General features: G+C 42.8%; 1 protein-coding gene across 4 annotated transcripts in view; it reads right to left on the minus strand.

The window, feature by feature from the left end:
* The window catches only part of Rbcn-3B (WD repeat-containing protein Rbcn-3B), a 188,248-nt gene that overhangs the window by 162,322 nt on the left and 7,794 nt on the right, over positions 1 to 18,132 (minus strand). For all 4 annotated transcript variants that reach the window (XM_072288168.1, XM_072288166.1, XM_072288167.1 and 1 more), the window contains exons 3-7: positions 16,411 to 16,526; positions 11,636 to 11,714; positions 9,047 to 9,215; positions 6,804 to 6,874; positions 1,437 to 1,556 (exon numbers count right to left, since the gene is read on the minus strand). In XM_072288168.1, coding sequence (XP_072144269.1) covers positions 1,437 to 1,556; positions 6,804 to 6,874; positions 9,047 to 9,215; positions 11,636 to 11,714; positions 16,411 to 16,526 — 555 coding nt within the window. The remainder of the gene's footprint in view (positions 1 to 1,436; positions 1,557 to 6,803; positions 6,875 to 9,046; positions 9,216 to 11,635; positions 11,715 to 16,410; positions 16,527 to 18,132) is intronic.

Consider the following 18,132-nt stretch of genomic DNA (forward strand, 5'->3'; position numbering starts at 1 on the left):
CGCCACCTTGTGCTGCCATCTGTGCTAATCCTTCGCATCTTCTACCAAAACAAACGTGGCGGAGGCTGCGCGCGTCCGCGAGGGGTGATATAGGTAAGTTTTACACATTGTAAATGTATTTCTCCATAAGACAAAGCGCAAAAAAAATTCTTACGCTATGCTCCACATCCTTCTGACTGTAGATTCAAAAAAACATTATCATTTCGGAATAGTTTGTTCCTGGTGACAGAAAGTTGCTATGTTGCACAAATGCAACAACGTGTACATGGTTTATTTTCTTTGGAAAAGTGTAATGGCTCCGAAACGCTGGTATGGCCGAGCAATTCCTCCTGATAGTGAAGGCAGTGACCTTTCAATTAGTCACGACAACCACGAGTGTAAGTCCGTTTCGATTCAATATGTGGACAAGATGTTCTCTGGTCGAATTTCCTTTTTTCTTTTCAAAAGTACGCTGTGCATCCACACGTTGCCATGTCACGTCGTCACAGGCAGAGCCTTACGTCTGTGCTTCGATGTTCTAAATTTTGACACTAACCCGAAAACTCTGCACTGTTTCCTGGCTGCACGGGAATCTGCATGACGTACTGCACGAAGTGTGGGAACCACCTGTGCTGCACAAGCATGTACAAGTGTTTCATATTGTTCCACACTAAATCATAGGCGCACCAATGATTGTCACGTGCAAATAAGCATCTGAGTATGAATCACACTAAGTCTATCTTTCAGTTTCAACTTCTTCTTTATTTGCACATTGTTGCAAATATGCAACATACCCTTTTCTGCAAATTGGAACTACATAAATTCGCTAAAGTAAGTTTCCATGGGGGACCAGGTACTGTTACGCTTCCCTACAACTCCATGAATAATATTTTGAGGAAGCAAAAAATTGTGCAGTAAAGGGTTAAAACCCAGTGTGGTTGCTTAGTGGCTATGGTGTTGGGCTGCTAAGCACAATGTCGCAGGATCGAACCTCGGCCACGGCGGCCGCATTTCGATGGGGGCGAAATACAAAAACACCCGTGTACTTAGATTTAGGTACACGTTAAAGAACCCTAGGTGGTCCAAATTTCCAGAGTCTCCCACTACAGTGTGCCTCATAATCAGATTGTAGTTTTGGCACGCAAAACTCTATAATTTAAATTTTACTAATTAAAATGACAATAACGTTCACGAGGTTTCCGATAACGCCAAGTGCATCTTGCTCAAGCGCAAGACATGAAAATGATAATCAGGTGAAAGCAGTGACCACCCTAAAGTGAAACAGAGCATGTACGAAATCACCTATAATTAAAGGCAAGGGCTCACTTCTAAGCCTCTTGATAATTCCTGTTCACAGCAAGGAGTACAGGAAGCGCCGCAGATGATTTACATTACTTTTGTGCACACACACAGCAGAGAAAAATATTCCAAGCAGAAACGCTCCAGTATGCACTCACATGCCAGCACTTGGCCGTCACCACAAGTATGGTGCGCTGGTTGTAGGCACAGCACGCCAGGCACAGGGTGTTCAGGCACTTGAGGGTCTTGGACTCATCCTCGTACAGTGGGCTGGAAGACTGCAGTGACAAGGTGGAAATAACTTGCAATTATACTTAAACACAGTCACACATAGTTAAGAGTCAAACCTTGAAGGAATGAACATGGATATAATGATTAAATGGATATAACAAAGTAAACCTAAATTGTTTTTCATCAATATGAGTACGTAACAAATACATTCTTATGACAAATATAGCATAAAATGATGACATTGTGTCAGATGCAACATCATTGTAACAAGGTTCGACTGTATAACGAAGTCACAACTGACATGTGCATATGTCTGTCATAGTACTTGATATCTTTTATAAGCATAAATATTGCTATCTGCAATAAAGAAGGGCTCATCATTGGGTCCATGCAAAAGAAACACGAGCAAGATGTCTTGACAGTGTCCACAAAGGTTCTACTACTGTTAATTTTGATGGCCTGTTGGCCAGGCTGCTGTACGATTCCCTGGCACATGAACACTGCAAAATTATGAGCATGCACATTGCACAACCATTGATATGCAACTGTGTAAGCAGCCAGCACACAGCACTGGCCCGTTTCCTTACCATCTGTGGGCCAGGGAACTCAAGCCGCTGGTCAAAACATGCAAGCACATCCATAATGTGCCATTTGAAGTTCCTCTTGCAAAGTACAGTGAAATCTCATTAATACATACCTGGTGGGAACATGGCATGACTACGTAATTAACGGTAGTACGTACACATACAAATTTGCGTCTCTTTACATGCACCACCGCTACCTAGGAAGAAATAACTGCGATGCTGCAGTAAATCTTGACCAAAATACGCACTACTAAGTTCTTTCTTTCATTTTTTCATAGCAGTGGGAAAATAAAAATAAAAACATGTGACTATCACAGTTCTGCACATGGCCATTGTCAGTGCTATGTAGGCCGACTGGTCAGCATTGACAGTAAAGAATAGGTGCTTTTTTCACTGTCAGCTACAGCTTAATTTCCCACCTGTCAAAGACTGAATTTGGAAGGGTCTTGACAAGTTCCCACGACCCCCCCCCCTCCCCAACTCTCTCTCCTCCTCCATCTGCCACTCATGCAAATGTACGCAGCCGGGCCATCGGTGCACTTGTCACATGATCCTTTCGAACCCACTGTGTAAATCCAAAGCCAGTCTTCTGATGGGTTGCTCGAAGCTACAAAAAGAGGCCGATGGTGTCTACAAACGGCGTCGGGAATGAGAGGCCATCATACAGGGTGTCGCAAAGATGGTGGCTGTGGACAACTTTGTTGCCATCCCGTGCCCTCGACATTCATTTGCAAAATCGTTTGTCACCTTTCCGAGTGTTGCACAGCTGCTGTGAATAGATTTGCATTGATTCGGCACCAAACCTTAACTTTGCTTAGCGACGCCAGACGAAGCAGTGCTGATTTAGGCCTAGTGACCTAGGTAGTGTAGCCATGATGAAAATTCGCCGCTGACCAATGCGGTAATGGACCCCAAGTCGTCACAATATGCTTGCCACTAATAAGCTCGTACGAGTGGATCATCAGTGATTGCTTCCGAGATCACATGTACAGGTTGGACTGACGGCTGTTGAAGTGGTGTTAAGTTCATTGCTTCTCCCTGCGTGCCTTCCGGCAGCCTCACTGGTTCGTTCTTCTCACACGCTTTCACACTTTCTGCAATTACACGCTGCTTTCATTGCCATTCCCTCTGTCCGAGTCGTGTTATCGTTTCGAGCAGTCCTGTCAAACAGGACGAACCTTTTACTGACAGATGTGGTCCTATTTGATGATGCATCATTCTGAAAAGTGCGGTGTTCAAGCACTCTGTTTTGCAATCCTCACATTGGGCCAACATCGGGGAGCGCTTGCAGTAGGGCAGAAGTGCATGCAGAGACAAAGCCTGTGACTGCATCAGTCAGGTCAGCCCGTCTGCGGTGTAGTCGTTTTGCGCCAAAATGACGAAGTGAGGCAAGCACTTGCATGGCATCAAGCACAAGAAGCTTCCCAGCCCATATGGCATGCAGCACTGCATGGATATCTACATAAAATATAGTAGAACCTCATTGATACGATCCCGTTACGTACGATTTGCCAGTGCCAACGTTCGCGATCGAGAGCACAGAAAATGAGCCAATGGTGTTACACTAATTTTTCACCAGTTAGTAAGTTTCCGGAAAACACGAAACTTTGGCACCAACGCTCAGTACATCGCCAAACTGCGATCGCATATGTTTTCTGGCCGCTACACCCCATGCAAACAAGAAAATGGGCGAGGTGCTTGCAATTGATAGCACCAGCTTCACCGCAATACTCGCGTGCCCGTCTCATGTGAAAACGCTAGCGCGCACTAAGTTTCTTATTCTGGTACCAGCAAATGGTACTGCATACGTATAGTGAGCGATAATCCAAATGCGTCGCCATTTCCTGCTGCCGGCGGCGTGATGTGAGCATCATGTTTCGCTTCGGCAACATATGGCATCGCCCATCAGCTCGATTTCGCTTTGGTTTCCTGTTGCCATCTTTAAACACCGTGTAATAGGAAAAGACGAAAACGTGTCTCGGGCCTCCAAAGCTCCACCACCTCAAGGTGCATTGATATATCATGCATGGGGCACAACGATTCATGCAACAATTTGCGTAACGATTCACATTACGTAGATGTCAAATACACTTGAGTCTGTCAAATTTCTTTGTTACTTTAGATCTTAGGTTTTCTCGGTTATTACATTTTTTTTCTTGCATTTCTTTCCAAAACGTATGAACAAGGTTTTGCTGTACGCAAAATATTTGGGAAATCGAATAGTAGATATTCAATTCGTGAATCTAATTATTTGAACTTTGACTTTTAGATTAAATTTAATGATATCCAAGTTTTTGCCCAGCCCTAATCCTTACATTTAGCTCTAAACCTGTTGTGCCAGGCATATTTTACAAGGCTTGAGTCACAGTGCATTAGGATGTTTACTAGTAGAATGTTCAAAGGAAGCTGCATGCTGCAATTTTCCTCAAAGGGCCCCAAACCACCTCTAACAATTTGAACACATTTTATGTAAGCATGCAAATCAAGCCAGGCGTGCTCCGGCAGCAGAGCGAACTGCCGAGAGGCTGATGCCGAGAGGCACCAGCCTATCAAGTCAACCTATCACCCACGGTTAGCAACTTGGGTCTCAAGGCCATAACAGTGTGTGTGTACGTGCACTTGCCGGGGGACAAGGATCTGGACGGCGGTCATCTTCAAGTCGTCTTTCTCCTGCTCCACTACAGCTACCAGTGCCTTACCATAGCCACACCATGCCACATCATCATTGACACAATCGTGAGCTGAATGAATTCACTAGGGTGATCAGCCGTCCCGCGACTCGTGGGACTGTCCTGCATTGAGAGCTATTGTCCCTCGTCCCGCAAGAGATATGAAAATCCTTCAAAAAAGTCCCGCATTTCACACTTTATTATCATTGTTCGGCAGCACCTTGAGTTCAGCTGCATCTGGCCACCCTGTTTGAGGACGTGTTAGCTGCAAGCACTCCAAGCTTCCGAAAATATCAGCTAGCCATGCGGTTCATGGCTGCGACGAATGTTTCCGATGCCAGCTGCGTGCGCCGTCCCACTGTCCCCCCCCCCGATGTGGGCTCCCGGTTGAACATGTGCATGCCGTAACATCTTTAACAAAACAACTTCAGTGCTTAGACTTGCAGCACCAACTAACGTTCAGTGACCTTGAGAAATTTGTTGCACCATTCCAGTTAACACTGGCCATCAACATGGACGAGCTGTATGATGAATTGTGCTGTCTGCAGCCAGCAATCAGGCAGCTAGTTGCAGTGAAATCAAAAGAATGTTTAGGGAACAAGTGGAGCAGCTTTCTCAAAAGTATTGCTTTCCCATATATGACTGTAGTGTTGTCAGTTGTGCTGAGCATTCCAGTGACTAATGCTTTCGTGGAGCTACTTTCTTCACTCATATAACAGGAGCTCGGAGCGGTGAATGAAGCCAATGCAGCGTAGACCTTATGAAGGCCGGAATAATGGTAAAGCAAACTATGAGAAAACCTTCCACTACTTAGTGTGAGCAGGCCAAGCCATCTTAGAGGCGGTTTGGCCTGGCAAGAAATACGACTTCAAGAAAGCAAAACAAGCGGCGTCGAGTACTTCCCAGGCTCTCAATCGGTAACGTGTGGAAACTAAGCCACAGCTGTTTTGCGAGTATTCTTTTAGTTGTAGAATTTTTATGTTGATATAGATAACTTTGTTCCATGTTGGAGCATAGTACAGTGATGTATAAAATAGTTTTGTTTACGCAGATATGTATTTGAACTTCACCTTTTATCAGTTGCTCTATTTCCCTGTTTCAGAGATGACAAAATATTGCAAGAGAAATTTCTCACCAAAGACTAAAAAATAAAGTATTGTAGTTAATTTCTCACCGTGCTGTGCCACCCCCTCCCCACCCTCCACCCCTGGTCATGGTGTCCCACATTTCGCTAGTAAGAAGGTGGTACTCTTTAGAACTAGCACACCTCTCAGGACTTTTGTAGAGCGTCCTAGTTATGTGTCAATATACTGCAATTTCAGTTTATCCTTATCTATACATTCTTATTAGTCGTTCTTTGTAGTACCATTCTTCACCTTAGTTTTTCCTGTTAATAACAAGTCAGTGTTGTTCTTGCAACTGGCTTGGTCATTCTAGGCACTGAGATTACCACTCAGTAGCCCAAACCAATAATTCACAAACGTGACACGACAGTCGTTTGAAGAAAGACAATAGCACCAATGTGATGAGAGCTGGCTGTGTGTTCTGAGAAGTGAAGGATGATCACCCATTGTGTGCGACTGATCCTTCTGTGTAGCTTCCATTCAGTCAGCATCGCGTGGGAAGCGATTAACGGTAGACAATGGAGGTGCCTTTTTTCTGATTTATTGATGTAAGCCGTAGCTTTCGTTGCATTGCATGGAGTAGGTGAGAGTACGTGGTGAGAAGGACACACCAACAGCGGGGAGGGTAGTGAAGAAGAGAGGGAAACCACTATGGCCACGTAGTTGGTCATCGAACGCCTGTCTCTTTGCTATCACATCATCATTTAAAGAAATCCTTGCAGCTGTATGTTCTTTGGAGAGTGGTACACAGCTGCCACTATGGAACAAATTTTTGAGCTCAGAACAGTTTAGGGACCCTTAACAGAAACATTATTTCAAAACTTATGAAAGACTCTATCCTTCGTTAGAGAAATTCTTCCGCCTTCGTTGAGACAACTATTTCTAAAAAAAAAATTATAGCATGTCATACGACAAACCTTATAATCCTCGGGCGAGAGAGTCCAGACCTTGGCCATGCCGCAAGCGGAGATGGCTACGACAACGTCATCTGCACAAAGCATTTGAAAAAAAGAGAAAAATTCAGGGACAGCTGCGCCACTTTCAACAGCTGCATTCCACAGGCAGCAGAAAGCCACAACTGTTGCTTATTGAAGCATATTTTTTAAACCTTAGCAAGGCACTGAAATGAGTTCAATGCCTTCCAAGAAAAAAAAAACCTTGAAAATATTTTTGGAAAGAACCAGGATTAACAGGGATATAAAATGTGCAACGTTTACTTTGCCATTCCTCCTCAAAACAAGGTTTCCTCTCAGATGGGACAGCTCCAATAATGATGCCAAGCTTTCTTACTTTTAGAATTAAACTGTTAACAGGAGTTCAACAGCCATTTTCCTGAAGCAGTGAATGCTGGCGTGTGGCGGCAGGTTCGGTATAAGCTAGCAGCGCAACGTGCCCCAGACTTTTGAATTTTCTATTTAAAATGCAATTATGAGTTATTATAAAGGTTACCTTGCATATACTTCACTGGAACAGACAACTTCTTTGAGCAATTTCTTTAGCCAATAATCAGTAATTTTTGTTTTTCATGTTGTGTTTTACTGTCTGCATGTTGGAGGTCAGTTGCGAGGTTGAACAGTTGCGGCTATGGAAACTCACAGCATGGTCAGCAATGCAGCCTGTGTGGGAGCCCCACAGGAGCATGACCAGCATGTCGGCGATGCACTAAGAAAGAACATCCAGTAAACAGACACCCGGTACTTATATACAGCATCTATGCCTTTGATGCATCAATTGCTCAGATTGCCATGCATATGCGAAAAGAAATGTCCTCCTTCTGTGGTGCTCTTCCGGTAACCATTTAAGGTCAGTGTGTGACGAAATGCCAGAGAGTGACATAGGGACGGTGGCAAAATGACCGGCACGCATTAACAACTGCCACTCATCTGCTTCTAAGAGCTGGAAACATGTGCACTCGTGCATGAGCACTTGCCCGCATGTGCTAGATGGCCATAAACTATTGCTCAATGTTGCATTGAGCATCACACACACTGCAACATGATTGCACACGACGCATAAGGCAGAAAAATATGCCGATGCTTCAAAAGCCGCAGGAGAGAGTAAGCGATCCATTAAGCAAGATTGCTTACAGACCAGGAAACATTTTTTTACCGTATACGAATTTTTTTACCGCATTTTTTACCGTTACAGTGCCACTTCAACTGTCCATCAAGAAAAGAGAAATACATAGGATTTAAAGATTAAAGGTTAACTTGAGAACTACTGTAAACCACTCTTGTATAATATGATTTTACGTGCCAAAAGCACTTTCTGATTATGAGGCACACCATAGTGGAGGCCTCCGGAAATTTCGACCACCTGGGATTCTTTAACCTGCACCTAAATCTAAGTACGCGGGTGTTTTTGCATTTCACCCCCTTCGAAATGCAGCCGCCGTGGCTGGGATTAAATCCCGCGACCTCGTGCTCAGCAGCCCAACACCATAGCCACTGAGCAACCACGGCGGGTTAAAGCACAAAATAAAGGTCTGTCCATAATTTTTTTTACAAGTATCCCACACTTCTTTTTCTGAAACAGAGGCAGACCTTGAAAGAGGTAACTAGCCTGTTTTCACTGTTTTCCTCCAGTGCCCACTTAAACTTTTCAAGAAGTCCCAATGATTTCATTTGGAATCACATATTATAATTGCTTACAGAAATTGACCAATTAAATTTTCCAGAACAAGACTGCTGTGATTATAAAGATTAAGTTTTTATAGTGTCAAAACTGCCTATTGGGTGAACCTGTGCCCAGCAAAACCAGTAACGCTCTGCACAACGAAAGCAGCGAGCACACTCGTTGACTGTCGAAATCTGATACGTTGACCAGCCCCGACGGCTATTTATGCATGACTCAATGAACGTTCCAGTGTAGTTCACAGGTGCTTGCATAAGTTCTAGGATGTACACCAGTTTTCGCGTCCAGCACAGAATCTGGTTACACAAGGCTCGGCGACAACACCAGCAACAGATAGAACCATCGATAACATTCAAGAAACTTCTGATAGAGATTTCTCTTAATTTCTAAAAGGTTACTTACCCTGCAAGAAAATTGAATGCACTATCTTAATTTAGAACATTGAAATTAAACAATTTTGAGGTGCCAAATTACGATCATAGTAGAATTTCGAAGCAAACAAATGAAATCCCACTGAATGACTCACCATTTCGTTTAGGCGTTCTAATAACATGCATGGCACTGATCCAATCCGAGGAAACGCGTGACACCAACTCGAAGGCCACAGTCAATGTCATTGTGTCGAGGACAACGACGTCCGCGTAGTAGCCGTTGCAGAACAGATGAGAGCTTTCACTCCCAGAAAGTGAGTGGGACTGGAAGAAGCACAAAAGAGCATGATCCAGAATGAGCAACCAGACTGCTCAACATGTTCTTGGGCTATTTCGTTGATACTTGATGAAGCCATTGTAGTGCAAGAACAGGCACAAAGAACCCTAGACTGGTGTCACCTTCGGCACTACAACAGACACCCCGGTCAAGTGGCACCCATGGTGCCCGTAGCGCTCGTGGTATTCGGTCTTGCATTCTTTGTGTTCGTTTTATTTGAGCTACAATGGCTTCGTCAACTAGACCTTTTTTTTGCAAAATATGACACCGAGGTTGTAAAAATTGAGACAAGTCGAAGTTCAAAAAATGGCCTTGAAGGAGTACTAATAGATGTACCAAACAAGAAAAAGGCCAACAAACAGAAAAGCCACAGCAAGGCGGCAATTGTTTGCATGAAATTTTACTTAATCAACAACTTTTTCAGCTCTATATGTGCCAATTCGGTGGCCAAATTGGCAGATACATATAGAGTCCACTATCTTTGAGACAGGCCTACAAAAACAGACAGGTACATGACGAAAATGACAAAAACTGGGTTGAATCAGATAAGAATGCCTCGTATTGAAAATGCCTCATATCAGTGAGAAACATCAGTCCACTTGTAGTAGCGTCTTGTATTTTTGTTGTTTGTGGTTGGTGTCCTTTTTTGCCTTTGATTAATCCCGACCAAACAAGCTTTTGACAAACTCTGAACTTTGTTGGCATTACTTTGTGCAGTTAAATTGCCCACGACACGTGTTGCCGTTTTCATGACTCCTGCAAGATTATGTTTGCGCTCCTCTAGTTTGTCCTGGGTCAGCAAGCTTCTTGTGGTGGGACACTATTGCTGGAAGTTTTGATGTTTCCTCTTGGGGAGAACCATTGCGGCATGAGACGTCAAGGCGGCTCGAGCTGGTAGGGCTTGAGTGAGCAGAGAGGCACTTTGTTGCTTTTCTATTGTGTTTAAGACGGCAACAGGAAACCAAAACAAAATTGAGCTTGTGGGCGACGCCTGAATACGGTGCCACTAGAGCGAAACATGAAGCTCACTTCGCGCCACCTGCAACAGGGAATGGCGGTGTGTTTGAGTTATTGCCTACCAAAGGCATGCAGTATGCTTGCAACGGCGCTATACTGCACGTGCTGTGAAATATATAGGTGAGGATGCTTATTGCAATAGGGCTCTTGTAGTAGCAGTTTGGCGACGTACTGAACATTGGTTTCCGGGAACACATTAACAGGTAAAAGAGAAGTCTAAGTGTTTTGGGTCATTTCTTGTGCTCTCAATCGCAAACGTTGGTGCCGGGAAATGGTACAAAAAAAGGGATCGTATCAAGGAGGTTCTACTGTATTACACATTAATAACTCAACAAAGCATGATTCTGATGCCGAGTAGTCTTGATGCTAGTTAAAGATGCATATGGTTCTCCTACAGCTCTCGTAAGATTTGTCAGCACAAAAAGCAGCCAGCACATCCCCAGGGAATGCTGAGTGACATGGTAATAACATGTAACCTGTGCCGTAAGACTTAGAAGACCTAGCAACAACACCAATAAAAGCAAAATGCGAGATCAAGCAACAAAACAACCACAACTTGGCATGTGATGATTGCAGCAGGCCAAACCTTGTCTCGTTTGTGCTGGAATTTGCATGCAACAGGTCAACGGGGAAAGTAAAATCTTTTGCAAGTACAACCTCCTGAATTTGTTACAATGTTGCACAAGTGTGAACTGCATGACATGCCAATGCCTCATATCAGTGAAAAGTGGCAAAAATCGGCAACAGCACGCGCGTGCATGCAAAAGACACTCCGGTGCGAGCATTTTTTGCTACGCTTCAGGAGGACACACACCCTGCCATAGTTTTTTGCGCAGTCCAGTTGACAAAAACCTGGCATAAAGCAGGACACGTGCATGACTATGATGTGCCATGCTCAATGTGCTTTCTATTATTCTTTTGTATTACTGGACCTGCGCATGCACCATCAAATTAAAATGAACAAAATAAGTTAATAAAGGGAATGTATCAGCACAAAGTAGGTCTGTGAATGATGGGGCTTCACGGACAACAAAAGCACGGTGGGCATACAGCTGAAATAACAGCGTTGCAGATGACACTCGTACTGGAGAGATGCTTTGTGTTCTTGCTCGTACTATTATTTTACCAATCTTGCCTTTTCACAAGGTACTGACATGCCAAGTGGTTGACACCCCTGTAATACTACTATTAAAAATCTGGGAGGCTGTACAGTTGAAAAAAGTGGCTTTGATTATTCCGACACGCATCACTCAAGCAACAACCTAGCGGAATCACTTTGAAATGCAAGAAAGCCTGGTGGTCTGTGTTATGATCGCCTAAGCACACATTATGGTAAACCCCACGAGGCATCGCTTACAGTACACCTGAATGAAAAGAATGCATGTCCTACCTGCATGTGCGTATGAACATAGGGAAGCTTGGTGTTCTCCAGGCACCTGCCGTCTGTCAGGTCCCACAAAGACATTTCACTGCACAGAGATGTTGCACATCAACTAGGTTGACACAGGCCTATCCAACGAGTTAAACTTGAAGCGATTGACTAACATGAGAACATCGAATAGTTGGCTGCTTATTTTTAAAATGGGACAGCGCCAAGGATATTGACGTAGGAAAGGTGTGTAACTAAACAATGAGACACATGTCTTGTCTTTTCTGCATGCCTCTTCTACATCAGCATCCTTAGTGCTGTCCTGCTTTAAAATTCAAGCAGTCACGTGTGCATTCCTTGGAAACTGAGCTAAGAAAAGGCATGAGGACAAAAGGACCTAACAAAATTGTTAACTTGACAAGTGATGGTTTGTTTTGTGCAGACCAACACATGGTGCAAGAGCGGGAAAAATCTGCAACAATAAAAGAGAGACTGCAATGTGCTAACACATTGCAACACACTACAAAGCAGCTAAATATGACAATGCTGCAGTGTTCCATATGGTATGTTTGCTTTCTTTCCTTTTCGATGTTCTGTGCCCCATTCTACATTCTGCAAAGCACAAGATAAATCATCACATGTTAGTCAGCGCAGTTGCTATTCAGGCAAGTTTTGCAGGAACCTGAGATACGGAGGCAGTTGCGGTTCACCTGACAGTGGAGGGAACTACAATGGGACAAATTTCACAGACCTTGAAAAAGTAAAGTTCACAGTTAAGGACAAACTTGTCTGGGTGCAGGAATTCAAGCCTAGTCTGCTGCCTATTCGGGGCAGTCTATCATCCGAGCTAACAAGATGAAGCCCAATTAAGAATCCGAGGTGCTGGAAGACCTAGACAAAGCTAGCAGATGGCTTAACACTGCTGTCAGCCACCTGGGTCAGTATAGCATAAAATTATTCCAATTCCTTTTTATTCCACATCGGCCATTAGCCCTCCGTGATAGGTCAACATGGCTCGGGCTCTGCCCATATGGGCTGGACTCGAACCATTCTGATGTATCATAGAGAGCTAATGGTGGATTTGGAATAAAAACAGATTGGAATAGTTTTACGTTATAGCGGCCCTGGTCAGCTCAGATATCATGAGGGATATATATATATATATATACACATCATTTTTTTGTGCCAAACATACTAAACATCTATGGCAAACAGCACAACTATCATATCAGCAGGATTACTTGAAGAGGTGGACATTACTTGCATGATCAAATAGAGTGTGGGATTAGCTACAGAACTAAATTTTCATAATTAACTTTGTTTTTATCAATTTAGAGCACATTTCCCAATTACAGAATTGCAGGAATGAAGTGTTCATTTAGCCAAAATCACGTGCATTATTTTATACCATTAGTTTCAAGAAATGCACCATGTAACTCTGTGGCGAAATTCATGCAAGTTTCAGTGAACACTTGACAAGCAGTGCATTTTAGATGCATCTAAGTCAACAGCAGATATAATAACAAGTGTATGCATAGCTTCTGCAGGAACATTTTTGCATGAACATAATTAGCGCAAGAAGTTAGATGCAAACCTGAAAGGTCAAGTCACATTGGTGGAGCATTGCTCTCCCAAGCAGTACTTCAGAAGAAAAAAGTTTCGAGGGTAGATTTTAATAACAAGGTCTATTTAAGGAAATACTGTGGAAAACAATATCTGTCTGTCATCAACATCACCTACCTAGTCATATGTTTGGTAAACAAGTTCACCTCTGAGTTCAACCAAATAAACAGCAAGGGGAAATACGTATTTTCATTTGTGAGTCAGGTGGTCCTACCACAGCAACGTAGCAGTTATGTTGAAGTGATGGATTAGGCAGCTCATTCTATGATGGATCGTAAAAGAAAAGAATTGTATGGCAGCAGAATTGGAAGCTATCAGTGCTGAATGAGATTGTCAGGAAGCGGAAGCACAGTTTAAACGTTGAGTGTCAGAGACCTTTGAACAACATCAGGCTCCATTAAACAGGGCAGGCAAAGCTCATGAAGCTCATGCTTAGTGCACAGTGAAGATGTCTTATTCTGCAATTTACATTTTAGGCTTTCCCAGAGCACATTTGAATTTGTAATTTTTCTTATATAACCAGGTTTGCGTTTTGGTATGCAGCTAAATTTTGTGCCTTCACAACTCCTGCCATTACATCTTATTCGCACATTATGCGCTTACAAAGAAGCAAATCCAAGGTGTCAAAGAGGGGGTGGCTCTTATTAAAAAATTTTTCAGTGTACAAGAAGTGCCGACATGTCTTAGCAGCATGGGCCCAGCTGCCCAGGCCATTGTTCTGCCATCATTTCCTGCAAACAATGTATCTTTGATGCCGCCCGAGCCTCTTCTAAGAGAACAGTACACTGCTAAGGTATTTTGGCGGCCCAACTATTCCATACTGCTTGTGCCTGGCAACACAGTGTCTCCCCACAACAGCGGCTGCCTCTTCTTCAGACATGACCACATCTTGGCACTGTCACATGATCCTGATCACCTCTGCCTGCTTCCTCCTCTCCTTCCTCCCTCTCCCAGCTGTTTTTGATGATAACCCACAATGCCAAGCACCCCTGAATGACTTGTATAATGCAACGGCAATAAAGCGACACTAAAGAGAAATACTAAGTCAGTTTAGACTGATGAAGCATTCTTTCATAACTATTTTCGATAATTTCATAGTACTAAGGTTATCATTAGAAGCAAAAATTAGGCTTGAAATTTCATTTTTTTTTTTTTTTGCACCATAAGCCCAGTGACAATACCTTAGTTGGACATTATGGGTTACAATGTACCATAGTTTACGTACCTGGGCTGTTGTATTTGGGTAAAAGATTTCGATAACTGACAAGTTCATTCACTGGCTTTTTCAGAATACAATGCAGCCTATCTCTATTGATAAAAATTAACACTAGGCCTCTGCAGACATCATCAAAATGCATGATGTCATGGAGAACTGGTGCAGGAACTTCAAGGCGGCGGTGCAATCCATCTTCCGTTTTTGTGTTGTTTTGTGCCAAGCCTTTTCCCATGGTAAGAGTAACCTTTTTGGTATTGTAGAAAGGTAATTTGCTAGAACTACATTTTTTTTACCTGGACGGGCTACATAAGCACAGCTAATGTAGGACTTCGTCGTTTTTTTAAGTCTATGCAGGAAAAGTGCAGCTTCACCCACCCACACGAAGCCATTTTTTATAGCAGAAATGTAGCATAAGAACTACACAGATGACAAACAAACAGGCGGGCATTGCAAACACGTTCAGCCACCATGGCAATGATGAGTAGTACATGGATTTGTCTGATCTTCGTGCTTGTGGCTTCATTTATTACATCTTATCTGCCTTCAGTGGCCTAAATTTCCAAGCAAACTATACTATCTTTAACTGCAGAAGGCAATAAGACTCTGCAAACATGCATAATCACTGCTAATTGCAGTGTTTCCACTTGTTCATGTGTTCCTGGCATAACGGTTTCAATAATAGGCCTGCGTGTTACAGGTCCTGTGTCAAAATCCTGCCATCGGACAATTTAATAATGTTTATTTAATGATTTATAATGTGGCTCTTTCTTAAAAATAATCAGTTTGCAAAGCCACGAAGCCGTTTAAAGTCAGAAGGATGAAGTCTACACAAGTCCATGTATTAAACTAAAATTAAATTATCGGGTTTTACATGGCAAAACCACTCTCTGATTATGAGGCACGCCGCAGTGGAGGACTCCGGAAATTTCAACCACCTGGGGTTCTTTAATATGCACCTAAATCTAAGCACATGGGTGTTTTCGCATTTTGCTTCCATTGAAATGCGGCCGCTGTGGCCGGGGTCCGATCCCGCAACGTCGTGCGCAGCAGCCCAACACCATAGCCACTCCATGTACTAACTATCATTCCTGTGCTGGCTGAAATGTCCTGCCTGTAGCTCCCTTAGACATTAGTGCCACAGTTCCCTCTAGTAATTGTATGAAACTATATGGTGTTATTACTATACATATGTTGAGATGACAATAAAGGTTCACTGTTGGGGCGGAAACGAAGTGCTGGCATGAGCATGCATCATGGAGGAAGATGACCTTATCATTCAGGAAGATAAAATTAGTCATCATGAATTGTTTCAGAGTCAGCACTGAATTTGCACCAATTACAGACACCAGGGGCTTCAAGGCTGCCATCTATGAGGATTTTTGTTAAAATTTTTGCTAATCTTGCTAGTTGTTTGTAAGCTTTTTATTTCTCTTCACTCACACAACGTATTTTACCACTACTTCCTGTAATGTCTTCGGGGCTTATAAGTATGTTAAATAAATAAATAAATAAATAAATAAATAAATAATAAACAGATAAATAAATAAGTAAATAAACAGATAAATAAATAAGTAAATAAACAGATAAATAAATCAACAAATATGCACAGCAATGTTGTCTTCATACACTGCGCATCTGTTATGTATTTAGCTGCGTAGTCTGTCTAGATTTGGTGCTGAAAGTAAACTAGTATATCGGCTTTTACTGTTTGGAATGTTTAGACAAGGCAGCTGGTGAGTGCAGAGTCAGGCACTTTTTGTATGCCCTGACAGGCTACAATCCAGTCAGCCAAGGACACCAGAAGACATCACAGCCTCACCCTTGCGCTACAATCGTCTGCATGAAATCACGTGAAGTGCAGGTAAATAAACAACGCTGGTAATGCATCTCAAATAATTTATCTCTTTAGTGCCCCTTTCAAAAATGCAGGCTCACTGCGCAGAACTTGTCCACATACCCGGCCTCGGAGGAGCTGACCAGCAAGGAGCCGTCCCCAGATGGAGAGGCACTGGCCAGGCACAGTACTGGACCAGTGTGGCCAAACAGCATGCTACGGGGCACGATCTGCAAAGACTGAAACAAAACAAGGCTAGGGCACATCCCAACTGGAGGTGCACATGGTTAATGTGATTCTTCATCACTAGTGACTCAATCTTAGTATCTCCTACAGCAATTAAATTATAGTTATTGAATCGACGTCTGAATGACATTTCATTTGAAATCTATGATGCTATTCTGCATGAAAGTTGGAGAGCATCGCAGTGAGCGCATCACTAGTGATCACTAAAAACTTGGCGGTATCAGTTAGCAGTGGTAACACAAAAGTTCTCACCTTGCTACGCCTTGATTGATACCACTGACGGCACTCACGAGTGAAAGCTGCCTCAGTGACAGTAAAATAGGTGAATAATATTCACTAGTGACTTAAGCATACAAGTTTATATTAGGCATGGTGAGTCACTCGTTTTATCGCATTTAATTTGATATATATGATGCTATCTTGTGCAAAACACCGAGAACCCTGAACTGCGCATTGTATTTCATTTGTGCTCACTAGTGACTCGACCATATCAGTTAGGTGTATTATGTAATTAAATCTTATTCATGAGTGTTTTAGTGGTACTGATGACAAGGTGTTTGATTGGAGGCTGCGAATATCGCAGCAGAATGGTGAATCGTATTCGCTAGCGCCCAAAACCTCCCAGCGAGGGCCTAGTGATTATCAGTATATCACTCTTTATTGTTCTGTTTGATAGCCACGACCAAATCGCATGTGTATCATTAACTCAACATACTCATGCTGTCGTTTCCTCTCACTTAATTTCGCGAATTGTCATCTGCTGTGTCACTCTCATAACGAAGTAGAAATAAAAACCTCCAAAAGTAGTCATTAGTCACGTAGCAGGAAAGCTACTGGTCTCTCACCTCGCTATTTCATTTTCAAGGTATTAACTCCTAATATGTTCGCAAATCTTCAGAAGTCTTGAAATTCAAAGGTTCTTGAATTCCACTATGCCTGGATTAAATTCACTGGCATCTGGATTATTTCGGCTGGCGTTTGGATTAAATTGAGTGGTGCTTGGATTAAATTGACTGGCGCTTGGATTAAATTGACCAGCGCTCGGATTAAATTGACTGGCGCTTGGATTAAATTGAGCGGCAAAACCTGTAGTAGTGGTAATTTCTTTACTTCCGATAAGATATACTCTTCCAGTTCTCCCGTGAACATTGTCTTGTTCATATTACTAAAGTGACGTGTTTTGAAGACACGGTCTTCTTAGCTAACTTCACACAAGTCTGGCACATCTGGGATCTGGCTATCTGGTAAGCATATCCAGAAAAATATGTTTTGGTTAGGTGACTTGTAGGTGTCATATGAACACGAAAATGATATCAAATGATACGCCTCCATGTCGAGAACATGCTTCAATAATCAGCAACTAAGGATATTATTAAAAAGGAGCATAATTAGCCACAAACACTCAGGGCTAATAGAGCAGACAATATTTTACTACTAGTGCCGTTTGCCAAGTATGCGCTAACTTCAACATGCATGTGGGGTATCCCGAATGTTCTGGTGCGCCCCATACTCTCGCCATGCGTGTTGAGTTTATGTGCTTTTGAAGATAAGCTTTCTTTTTTTTTTTTTTTTGCTGACTTCACACAGGTTTGGCATATC

This window comes from Dermacentor andersoni, chromosome 5, assembly GCF_023375885.2.
Source record: "Dermacentor andersoni chromosome 5, qqDerAnde1_hic_scaffold, whole genome shotgun sequence".
Classification (NCBI taxonomy): domain Eukaryota; kingdom Metazoa; phylum Arthropoda; class Arachnida; order Ixodida; family Ixodidae; genus Dermacentor; species Dermacentor andersoni.